This window comes from Doryrhamphus excisus, linkage group LG8, assembly GCF_037039965.1.
Source record: "Doryrhamphus excisus strain RoL-2023G ecotype Guam linkage group LG8, RoL_Dexc_Guam_v1.1, whole genome shotgun sequence".
In the NCBI taxonomy this organism is placed as follows: Eukaryota; Metazoa; Chordata; class Actinopteri; order Syngnathiformes; family Syngnathidae; genus Doryrhamphus; species Doryrhamphus excisus.
In genome coordinates this window covers 8135055-8147744 of record NC_136364.1, presented here as the reverse complement: position 1 = coordinate 8147744, position 12690 = coordinate 8135055, and the positions used below count along the sequence as shown (strand labels likewise).

Genomic DNA, 12690 nt, shown 5'->3' with positions numbered 1-12690 from the left:
TATGGATTGTTAGCTACTGACCCTGAGACGATTGACATTAAATGTGATTTAGGGGTGTCCAAACTTTTGATATTTTCTAAAGCGACAGAGTAGATATGCTAAGTAACAACTTATGTATATTTCAACTCAGCTTTGGCATTTCCTGTAGGTGAAAAAGCCTATTGTTCATATCCATCCATCCCTACACCGCTTTTTCCCACCAAGGGGTATGCTGGAGCCTATCCCAGCTGACTTTGGGCGAGAGCAGGGGTACACCCTGGACTGGTGGCCAGCCAATCACAGGGCACATATAGACAAACAACCATTCACACTCACATTTATACCTATGGACAATTTAAAGCGGCCAGTTACCTCAATGTTTGGTTTTGGAACATGTACGGGGAGAACATGCACACTCCACACAGTGGAGATTCAAACCCAGACCTTCCAAGTCTTCGGACTCTGTGGCCAACATCCTAACCACGAGGCTGCACACTCACCGCTCTTTTTTTCATCCCATTTTTCTGTCTTCTTCTCCCCCAAATAGTTCAATTTTCTTCTTAAATAATGTTTGTACATTTTGCTTTTCTAAAAATTACAACTTAATTTCTCATAATTCTGATTTAAGCTGCACGTGGACAAGTGGTTAGCGCGCAGGCCTCACAGCTAGGAGACCCGAGTTCAATTCTATACCATCAGCCATCTCTGTTTGGAGTTTGCCTGTTCTCCCCGTGCATGTCCGGGTACTCCGGTTTCCTCCCACATTCCAAAAACATGCTAGGTTAATTGGCGACTCCAAATTGTCCATAGGTATGAATGTGAGTGTGAATGGTTGTTTGTCTATATGTGCCCTGGGATTGGCTGGCCACCAGTCCAGGGTGTACCCCGCCTCTCGCCCGAAGACAGCTGGGATAGGCTCCAGCACGGCCCGTGACCCTGGTGAGGATAAGCAGTAGAAAATGAATGAATGAAGTCTGATTTAAAAAAAAATATATGTATTTTTTCTTTAATATTTCAACTCTATACTACTAAAATGAGTCTTTCCTTATAATATTCCGAGTTTATTATAGCCTGTAACAAGTTCAATTGCTTACATTTTCTTCTTAGAATTACAACTTTATTCTCGTAAACTTTCCCACAAGCTATAGTTTTCCAAAAATTACAACTTGTTCATTGTTTATTATTATATGACAACACTATTCTTGTAAAATTATGACTTTTGCTAATTATATTACAACATTTTTCTAACATTTTTAAAAATTATTTTTCTATTTTTGCTTTTTCTTGTGAAACTATATTTTTAGAATGTGGGCTGAAAATGGCCCCCAAGTTGCACTTTGGGCACCTCTGAGTTACAGCATAAAACATGATCATTTTATTACATTGAAGGACATTTAAAGAGAGTTCGTGAAGTTCTCCTGCAGTATAAATGGAACATTTCCAAATGATGGCGTGCCATTAAAAGCTCCAATGGCAGTACTTTGCATCCTATGGCACCACCAGGTGCTTCGCTGGCGGGCCAGCAATACCAAAATGCTCTCAGCACGCTTCACTTTGTCACACACAGGCTGCCTTTGTAACACTGACCCATTTAAGCACCTCCCCCCCATGCCCCCCCTCTAAATGACAAAGGCTGGATTGAGTAAGACTGAATGCATCCACAATCTGATGTCATTCTTTGACAGCAGCGAGGACAATAAAAGAGCAGCAATAAATAGCAATGTTGGCAAGTATAAAAATAAAGCCCTATTTTATCATATCGAATGTTTACTTGGGTCCAACACTTGCTGCGAGCAGAAGAAGTAGTCACATAATGCATGAATATTAAAAATGATGCATATGATTGATGAGTCCCCCAACACACCTTTCCTTATGATTGCTGCCATCTAGTGGCTACACTTGCAAACTGGCATTTTCTGCACTGAAACTTACATAATTCAGAGTTCCGACAAAATGTTTTGTATTTTTACACCAATGCCAGACCTGCCATTTTGCGGAATTTATAAATAAATATTTTTGTAGTTGGAGCAAAGAAGACCTACGTACAACCTTATAAATATGTTTTTTAACTTTATTAAGAGTTCTCTAGACATGAAATAACACCCCTATAGTCAACTTTACACTAATATTGCGCCATATAGTAGACATAGAGAAAGTAGAGAAAATAAGTAGAGAGTAGAGAAAATAAGACATGTGCTTGTGTGTGTTGCTGTAAATGTGTTCCGGGGTGGGGTGGGGGGCAGGAAGTGACATTGGAAGTGGCAGAGTGTTACCTGTGTTAAAAAAAAAAGTCTGGTGCTTGTGTGTCTCACCCAATATTACAGTAGCAATGCTGCCACCTAGTGACCAGTTAGATGGTATTCTTTGGACTAATAGTAGGCCGTATTCTGCCACAAAACAGCTTTATTAATATATATTTAAAAAACCGTGAGAGAAAAGACACAAGATTTTGCCTTGAAAGCGCTTCTAAATAAAATTATTTATTATTAATATTATTATTTTGTCTGTTGGTCCATTTTCTGGCTGGCCATGGGCCAAGTGCTGCAAATGGGGCCACTATTTGGACACCCGGTGCCATGGTGTCAATGTTGTTAGCTGCTAGCAAACAAGAAGGGGAATGTTATTGCAACTGGAACTAACCGATGTGCTACAACCAATTTGAAATCGGAGAAGAAACCGACCAATCACACCCTTAATGGTCAGTATCGCCGCAGATGCAATGTTTTTTTTGGAGACGGAACAAGGAAACTGATGATGGGAAAAAAATGTCTACCTGAGAGCAGCGAAACATATTCAAAGGAAAATTTGTGCCGTGTAAGAAAAATGCATACATGTTGGCAGGTCTGAAATTCCCGTGAGAAGGCGATTCACACTTGGAGCAGGTCTAGAACCACACTCCGCCTACGTCCAAGAGAACCAGCCGGACCCAACAGCAAGCAATGTGTGACGGAGGCAAGGAAAAACTTCCTCCACCGGAAGCCAGACTGTGTGGTGCGCCCAATCATGATGGAATCAAGATATTTATAGACAGAACGTCTGCCACCTCCCTGCGGTTCCTACACGTCAGTGCCGAGACCTTTCTGGCTTTCCTTGCCTCCCTGCAGTCGACCAAAATCACCAAGCCGCTTGAAGAAGCCAGAAAAGAGTCCGAATGATTCCGATTTGTTCCATGAAGTCGTGGCTGGAATGTTTGCACCATTTTGCTCCACTGGTTTCCCCTCTTGGACGTTTTCCTTGTCCGGGCTGAGAGGAATGTTAGCAGATTGTTGAGGTAGCGTCTCCGTAAAGTCAAACACTAGCTCGCCTCCAGCCGACGTCTTCTCCTCGTCTCTAGCTGAAGAGGTTGAATCCCACACCTCGTCCTCCTCTTGCTCCTCGCTGTTTTGGACTTTGACAGGAAGTGTGTGTCGGCGGCCGATGTTCCGCTTAGAAGAAGGTGGAGAGTTGAGCAAGAAGTGGACCAGTTCCTCATTAGTGGGGTCCCCGGGGTATCTGTCTGTTCCCATGTCAAACGTGCGCTGGCGAGGTGCGGTGGTGGCAGGCTGGGGAGATTTGAGGTTTTCCGAGTTAAACTCAGCAGAGGAGACGCTGCCTCGGCTGCTCTGATAGAGCAAAACCTTCCGAGATGCTTCACGTAGTTTTTGGGCCTCTTCCTCATTGTTGTCCTGGAGATCCTCCTCGTCGCTGTCAGTGGCGGCGGAGAGGGGGCGAGCAGAGGAAGAAATGGTGCTAGTCCTACAGGATGCTGCTCCAGAAGGTATCTCCTCTCCTTGTTCCTTCTCAGACCCAACATCTGTCTCCTGAGCGTCTTTGTGGAACCTTCCTGTGAGTTCGCCTGCTGAATTCCACTCTTTCTTCACCTTTAAAGATTCTGTTCTTTTCAGCGTGGGCAGGTTTTCCTGGGAAGTCATCTCCGACAGGCTCCCCGTTTGAGGGCTTCCACCGACCGGGCAGCCGTAAGTGGACGAAGGCCGTCCCGATCGTCTCCTGGAGGTTCTGTTGGTCAGAAAGTTCTGCAGGATGGACTCTAAGGCAATCCCTTCCATTTCCTTGTCCCTGTCGGAGCAGGTGGCCGTGGACCTACGCTTGGCGGCGCTCTGCAGCCTGTTTCTGTGCCGCCGCTTCACCTCCATCACCTCTCGGGCCTTGTTCTCCTGCAAGAGAGAGTCACAAGTTCACAGTCCAAGTGACATTTTCATCAAAGCAAAACACAGCAGAAGCTGACCTGCATGGCTCGCAGGAATTTCTCGCAGAAGGAGTCAAAAATGGAGCAACATTCCTCCAGTCTAAACTTGTTGGGGTCCTCGCAGAAGTACTGGGCCACAGAGTCGCTGCTCGACTGAAGCTCCTGAAGATCACCCTCCACCTCTGCCAAGCAGGCCTCGGCATCCTGATCGGAAAAAAAAACTGTGAGCCTAATAACGTCTCTTCTGGCACATCAATGAATTATTACCCACAGGTCTTTCTCACCTTGAGGAAGTCCTCCATCTGGGCCTTGAGGTCTTCCTGCTTTAAAGTATTTGCTTTGGCAGCTTTCACTTTTTTCACTTGTCTGTCAAACTCTGCTTCAATGTCACTTTTATTTATTCTGGAAAAAAGGAAATAAACGTTATATGTAAAGGGGGTGTGTATGTATATATATATACACACACACACACACACATATACATACATAGAGAAAGAGAGTATACATACATACATACTATATACCTATACACACACACACACACATACATATATATATGGCGAAAGCCATATTTGAAATATTATGATGTATATATATATATATATATATATATACGGCCACCTGCTCCGACATATATATATATATATATATATATATATATATATATCAACACATCATAATATTTCAAATATGGCTTTCGCCATATATATATGTATGTGTGTGTGTGTGTATAGGTATATAGTATGTATGTATGTATATATATATATATATAGGTTCAGGTATATAAACCATATATATCATATGTTTTTTGACCCAGCGCTAATTAGTTAAGTTAATTGACTAGAGGTATTAATTTACACTAAAACCATTAGACCTGGTGCTGTACAGTGAACGAGTGGTTAGCGCGCAGACATCACAGCTAGGAGACCAGGGTTCAATTCCACCCTCGGCCATCTCTGTGTGGAGTTTGCATGTTGTCCCCGTGCATGCGTGGGTTTTTTCCGGGTACTCCGGTTTCCTCCCACATTCCAAAAACATGCTAGGTTAATTGGTGACTCCAAATTGTCCATAGGTATGAATGTGAGTGTGAATGGTTGTTTGTCTATATGTGCCCTGTGATTGGCTGGCGACCAGTCCAGGGTGTACCCCGCCTCTCGCCCTGAAAACAGCTGGGATAGGCTCCAGCACCCCTGCGACTCTTGTGAGGAAAAGCGGTAGAAAATGAATGAATGAACGATTAAAATGATGACAAATGACGAATAGCTTGCATCAGCTAACAATGAACATCTCTAGACGTCAGCGAGGACGTGATGGACCAGCCCACACAGCAAGTGTTTACCTTGCAGCAGCTTTAATGTGTTGGAGTTGGTCAGGAAAGGTCAGTAAGCCCGTGTCAACGTTCTGAGCTTGCTGGAGGAAAAAAAACAAATGATATATGTTAGGAAGAAAAAAAGATCCAGCAGAAAATGAAAGCAACCTCGTCCACTCACCATCACAACGTAGTGCATGAGGTTCATTCCTGGTTTGTTTGCTTTGGTGTCCACTAACTTCAGCAGCGATGCCATTCGGAAGCCCACAGCGCTGCCGGCATAGCCTCCCTGTCAATCAAACAAGACAGCTCAGACACATGACCTTGATGGGCTGTCAATCATGCATTCACGACAACAGACACACTCACGGCATTCATGTAATTCCCCGTCTTTAGAACCAGCCGAATGACAGAGTGGAGACTGTCAGAATCCAAAAGCTCTAACAGAACAAACATGCTGAGTTTGCTGAAAGCATTAGGAAACAAAATAAATGCTCAAGTATTAAGTATAGTACCATTCCCAGCAGCTTTCAAAGTATCAATGAATCCTCTCATTTCAGCCATGAAGGGGAAAAACTCTTCTTTCAGGACCAAGCTGCTGAGACGCTCCTCATAACTGCAAACACACACACACACACACACACACACACACACACACACACACACAGGGTTATACTCATTGGAAAATCACAGTCAGCAGAACTTAAGGATGTTGAGATGCTGCCAGCTCACCTGGGGATCTGGACCAGCATCAGCATGAACAGGTCTGCATCCGGGAGGGCTGATTGGTCGCCCTCAAATTTCAGCAACTGTTTCACCTGCAAGCAAACACCTTCAAATCAGATGCTCGGACCCCGCACATCTCACTTGCGGTTCTTCATGTATTTATTGTCCTATATTAAGTGCCAACTAATTACTACTAATTAGTAATTACTTTAATTCATAGTAATTACTAATGACTAATAACACATTCATAAAGTGTCTTATATTTTCCAGTTCTATAGGCACTTTATTTAATTTATAAACTAAAAATAAAATAGAACTAACTTAGCAATAACCAGTGTTGAGAATAATACCATCATAAATTACGGTTATTGTTTTCCAGTGATATCTGCCCTGTGATTGGCTGGTGACCAGCCCCCCCCCTTTCGCCCAAAGACAGCTGGGATAGGCTCCAGCATGCCTGTGACACTCGTGAAGATAAGCAGCATAGAAAATGGATGGATGGATGTTTTCCAGTAACAGATAATCCATTTTAAATTACCATTTTAAATGTAATTGCAAAAACACTCCCCCTAGCGTTTTGGAACAGAATTGTAAGTCTTAATCTCATGAAATGTCTCTAAGATGCTACAAAGCTAAATCTGTATTCTTTTGCATATTTCAAGGTTTTTCCAAAAAAGCAAAGTGTACTTCCCTGGTAACTAATCACACTGAGGACAGAGTAATGCTGTTGCTGATCTAATTACATTTGGGGGAACACAACCAGTAAGTACAGTCACTTTGCGTTTCTAATTTAGCAGCTTCACTCTATCATTGTTTTTCAAAAATATGTGAATTAATAAATCATGCTGTTTTGTGCATGAATACGGCCTATTATTAGTCAAAAGAAATGCACAATTAAGCATATTCTATGCATTTTTAAATTAAACATTACATAAGGCATTCAAAAGACTCATTCAAAGATGTCGTGATAATATGTAGTATTCTACACTGGTCACTAGGTGTCAGTAATGTTGCTGAGTGAGACACACAAGCACCTGTCTTGATCTGAAGAACAGACTTCTATTGCAGGTTTGAGGTACAGTAATCCCCAACATAGTCTACAGCTGTGGCCGTAACCCATGCAAAGCTAAAAGTCAACTGTAAACCCCCGAATCTCACTTTGTCCACTCAGCAGCAACACACAAGCAAGAGTTTCACTGTCACTTATTATGTCTGCTATATTGGGTAATAGCAATGTAAAGGTGACTATAGGGGTGTTATTTCATGCCTAGAGGGCTCTAATAATGTTAAAAAACATATTTAGTAGGTTGTAAACAGGTTTTCTATGTTCTAACAACAAAAATATATTATTTATTAATAAGGAATAGTACTTTGTGGAAATTCAAATATCAGGTCTGCAGTCAATTGACCACAAAAACAAAAGATTACTGGATAACTAATTATAATTTTTTCAAGTAATATTCACTATTATACTGGTGATTGCATTCATAAAGCCTTCATAGGGGTATCCTCACAAAATGGTTAAAGAACACAGAATTAGGTCAATCTTGCAGTCTTACCGAGTCATAGCAGTTTATTAAGCCTTTATAAAGTGTTAACTAACGGGGGCCTATACATGTAGTTAGAATGTTGTATACTGGTGTTAAAAATGCCAAAGTTTCAGATAATGAGGTTTGCGCATTTCTAAGTGAGCCCTGGAAGAAGTTTGGGATGGCTCTGTATATATACGCTCGGTTTCAGAGAGTTTTTTCTAACACCGGTTCATTGTGATGTCACAGTAAAGCCTGTGAGAAGTCATGGCTTCATCCAGCCAGTGACTTCCTTATATGGCCATTATCGGGTACAAGCTGCGAGCTGTGTGACCAATCACAGTGAAGTGGGCGTGCCCAGAGGCGGGGGCGTGGTTGGAATAACTTAAAACAGAGAGTTTGGAAATACAGCTGGAATAAGTGCAGATTCTGGAATATCTAGAAGGCTTTCTGTGCGGTTTATTGTGTGTAGCTGCTCTATAGGAGTCCACAACTCAATACAAAGGGCTGAAAATGAGCATAATAAGTGAATCATAACCCATTCAAATCGGTATCATCATTAAGGGTTCAGCAGGTGACACCAAACCTCAAAATGCTGTCAAATTGACACCATTTGAAAATGAAAAGATGCGACAGTTACCTCTCCTTCATCTGGTAACAGTTTACATAGCTCCTGCAGTTTTCCACAACCAAAAGCAAGTCCACTTCCTGCTCTGATGTCTTCTATCAGGTCTGCCACAGGCCTGCGGAAGGATGGAGCATCACAGCACAGTTAGGTGGGGTTTGCTGCTTGGAGCAACGATATGGTCTCCATTGATGGTAAAATAAAATGCCCTTCAGCTTTTGAGCTGCCCAAATGTCTTGTATTATTTTATACTGTGTAGGGTGCCTTCAGCAACACATTTCTCATGTCTCCGCGTGAAGTTCCACATAGTCGAGACTTGCCGGGACATGTGATTGCGACGCAGCGGCGTTGTTGTGTTACGCTGTGCTGTTGCGCAAAGATTCAATGAAATTATGACCAACCACTCACCGCTTAAACTGCTTGAGGAAAATGCCAATGTTCATGCTCCTCTTGGAGCCCAGGATGGTGACCTGAGGAAGGGACAGGTTAAGAATTTTAGGGAAGGTTAAAAATTTGTGGTGCACAAAAACATAAGGAGGCCACAAAAGTTGAAAACCTGAATTTGTGAGGCATGTATGTAAAGCAGCACATCAGAGATGAACTAACACAGAAAATTCATACTTCACACATGATCTCATGAAAGAACGGCGTCATACGACTGCTATCGTATATACCTTCCCTGAGCAAACAAGAGAAGAGATTACATTCCTGACACATTGCGTAACACGGTGTTTACCTTTATTCTACTAGGCAGTGCATTTTACAGCCCAAGAACATCTGGGGGACGTGCGCTGGATTAATCCAAGTGAGAAGAAAAAAGCTGCTGTGGGCTGTATTTAATATTGGTTCAAGGCCACCGTCTGCATATTACCCGTTTTATATCACCTTTCTAAATCAGTCGGGACGTATAAAAATATATACTTTAAAGTAAAATTCAGCAAAATTGTAGTCATCTACCTCCTTGGTATAGGTACATTGCACATATTTCATCTTGTGGTCTCTTCCTTGACAAAAAATCATTCATGAATTCCTATCAAATGCACTTTGGACATGTGATTAAGTCTGTTAATGTTTCCACTGATCATAGGCCAATTAAAAAAGTACAAATGACTTGTGAAAGTGTAAAAAAAAAGTATGTAAACATTTCAAATGAGTTGAATAAAAGTGTAAAAAACACAAAAACTAAATGAAAATGTAAAACTAAATGTAAAAAAACTAAATAAAATAAAACCATAATATGAAAATAAAATAAAATAAAAATAACTTGAAGTGTAAAAAATATATAAATACAAATGACTTATATAAAAGTGCGAAAAAAGACATTTCAATAAAGATTTCAATAAAAATAGGTTGCAAGTTGAGAACCACAGTACCAAATGACTCAGCGCCTGCTTGCAAATTGCTGCAAATTAAATTTTTTGAACCACCAGCTAGGATACTTTACCAACACTAATTCACTAATTGAAAAGAACGGATGATTCTGTATTTTTCAGAATTACAAATGAAACTCCATAAAAAGTGTGGTTGGCATCCAGTCCCTTTAAAAAGACAACAGATGAAAGAAGCTCCCCATTCTTCTTGCACTCACCAGCTCTCCCCCCGGGGCAGCAGCTGCTGGGGTGCCCCTGACGCTGTGGCAGCCGAGGGTGTTGAGGTGCTGCTGGGCCTGCTTGTGGCTGAACAGCTCCTCTATGTGATCCGTGTCCAGCTTGTAATCGCCGTCCGCCTGATCCGCCGTCCAGATGTTGTGCTTTCCCATCACGGTGTCCTTTGGGATGGTCTCCCAGTTAAAGTTGCGCATCCTGGAGCGCCGACGCAGCCCCCTCAACCCCAAGGCGGCAGGGGGCGGCGGCGGGGGAGGTGGCAGTAAAGGTGGTGGAGGAGGTGGCGGTGGAGGGGGGCCGCCCGGTTGCATCTTTGTGCCAGAAGTTGATCAGCAGTGTTGGGTGGCCAGCATGGACTCAGCTAAGAAATAGCAGCATGATGATGATTTAGCAAGAGTAGGAGCAGGAGTGTCCTAACGGCAGCTACGGTGACGCACACATGAAAGGAAGGGGCGACATCAACAGTCCAACATTTAGAAACATACACACTTTGTCATGTGGGAAACACCACTGACTGACGGAGGTCACATTACGTAAATCATTACCAAAAAGTATACGTTGGCACCCTCCCACCCCTTCTACTGCCACTTTATAATAACATGAAACAGCCTTAAAGTAGGTGAAACAACCTTTGTCTTTGTCATGAGGACAGCACAGGAGGCTTCTTTCTACACCTGTACACCTGTTAAAAAAGATTAAATTATGAAGTTTGTTCACCTTGCAGGCCATGGTTAACTTATTTTTACGCTTGTAAAATGTTAAAAAGCAAGGGAAGTGAAAAGACTTGAAGTGAAGGTGACAGGAGGCTTACCTACAGATGACTGTATGACTGCTGATGTTGTCAAAAAGCACAAAATGTGAAGTCTGCCTCATTTCCCAGGCTATGGCTAACTTATTTTTACACTTTTAAGATTGTTAGCACTGTTAAAAAGCATGAAATGTGAAGTTTGCGTGCCTCCCAGACCATGGTTAACTTACTTTTACACTTGTGAGGCAGTTTAAAATGTTAACAAGCGTGATTTGTGAATAGACACTTTTATAACTGTTAAAAATGACAATGTGAAGTTTGCTTATGCGGCTGCCTTGCAAGATCGTCTAAAATGTTGAAAAACTGTGAAGCTATCAGTACAAAGAGACTCACCTCCCAGGCTATTGTTAGCTTATTTTTACACTTGAATGACTGTTGAAAATATTAAAAAGTGTGAAATGTAAAGTCAGACACCTCGTAGGCCTTGGATAACCGCTTCAAATGCTAAAATGCAAAAAACGTTAAGTTTGCAAGGTGAAGAGACTCGCCTCCCAGGCTACAGGTGGCTTATTTTTCCCTCTGAGTGTAAAATTCCGAGTTTGACACCTCCCAGGCTACATTTAACTCATCTAGACGCTTCTAAGACTGTTAAAATGCTAAAAAGAAAGACATGTGAAGTTGACTCCTCTCCCAGACTAAGGTTAACTTATTTTTACACTTGTATGACAGTTTAATATGTCAAAAAAAGCCAAACACGTAAAGTTTACAGTGTGGAAAGACTCACCATCAGGGCTACAGATAACCTATTTTTACACTAGACCGTTAGAAATTGTAAAAAGCATGAAATGTGAAGTTGACTCGTCTCCCAGGCCACGGTTAATATATTTAGGCACTTTTATGACGCTAAACAGTGTGAAATGTGAAGACATTCGGCTGCCAGACTACGCTTCACATATTTAGGCACTTTTATAACTCTTAAAAATGTTAAAAAGTATGAAACATGAAGGGACTCGGCTACGGTTATCCCATTTTTACACTTTTATAAACTGCTAAAAAGTGTGAAATACGACGTGTGAAGTCAAGTCATGCTGTGTCCTTGCGTGTTTGCTGCACTGGTGTCAAGCGTCATTAAAGGTGAGTCATTTTATTTCCTTATAACTTTATTATACCTTCTGTTTTATACTTTGATGACAGTTAATTGAATCAGGATGTGACTTAACATTTGGGATCATGTTTTCCTGTAGGAAAATGTTACTTTTTGGATGCAAACCAATTGGAGCTTCTACTGTGTCCTGTTAAAACGCTAACATATCCAATGGACTTTAAATCAGGTTTTTGTGAAGTAATGTGTTTGGCACTGATACACTTTATTTGTAAGTTAGAGAAAAAAAAAAGAGCGAACAAAACATACAGGAATATGCGGGCTTACTATTTTTCATGCAAGATATAAACCCTTCATAACTGCTACATGTCATAATATGGGGTGACATAAATCAATCAGAAAACATACTGTCATGTAAACAACTTCCCTAACCTACCGAATTTCTAATAAAGTTTTATCATCAGGTTCAACCAAGAAGTCAAACAGCAACTCACCTTCCTGCCGGTCTGCTGCACCACTCAAAGTATTTGGTCCCCTTCTCACTCCAGACTTGCTCCTGTCGTGCTGAAACATGAACCGTGTTGCAAGGGAGAAAGAAGGGAGAAGGACACGCCCATGCCAGGAAGGCCGGCAGCAACTGCTGCCTGCTCAAACTTCCAGCAGGAGCACCTCTGGGATCAATCCCGGAGCTCCTCAACCTGCTGGCAGGCAGCACTTTTATTTCTGAGCAGCCTCAGTGGACTGTGTGCGCTCGGCTGGATTTATGGACTCAAGCAACGTGATCAGCTGGGCTGGAAGATAGAGAGAAGCAAGCATTGATTTGTTTCAAAAGGAGCTTTTAGCACATAAACAGACTTTTAATCATTAGCTGTGAAGAAAGTT

General features: G+C 41.9%; 1 protein-coding gene across 1 annotated transcript; it reads right to left on the bottom strand.

Moving 5' to 3' along the window:
• Nucleotides 1–1597: 1597 nt before the first annotated feature.
• Nucleotides 1598–12388, bottom strand: LOC131134588 (uncharacterized). The gene is made up of 12 exons (XM_058080039.2): nucleotides 12303–12388; nucleotides 9943–10319; nucleotides 8763–8824; nucleotides 8370–8472; nucleotides 6207–6292; nucleotides 5990–6090; nucleotides 5844–5914; nucleotides 5656–5763; nucleotides 5505–5575; nucleotides 4450–4567; nucleotides 4205–4369; nucleotides 1598–4133 (listed from the first exon to the last, which is right to left on the bottom strand). Exons 2-12 carry the CDS (start codon nucleotides 10267–10269, stop codon nucleotides 3036–3038), a joined length of 2310 nt encoding a protein of 769 aa, XP_057936022.2. The 5' UTR covers nucleotides 10270–10319; nucleotides 12303–12388; the 3' UTR covers nucleotides 1598–3035.
• Nucleotides 12389–12690: the final 302 nt, after the last annotated feature.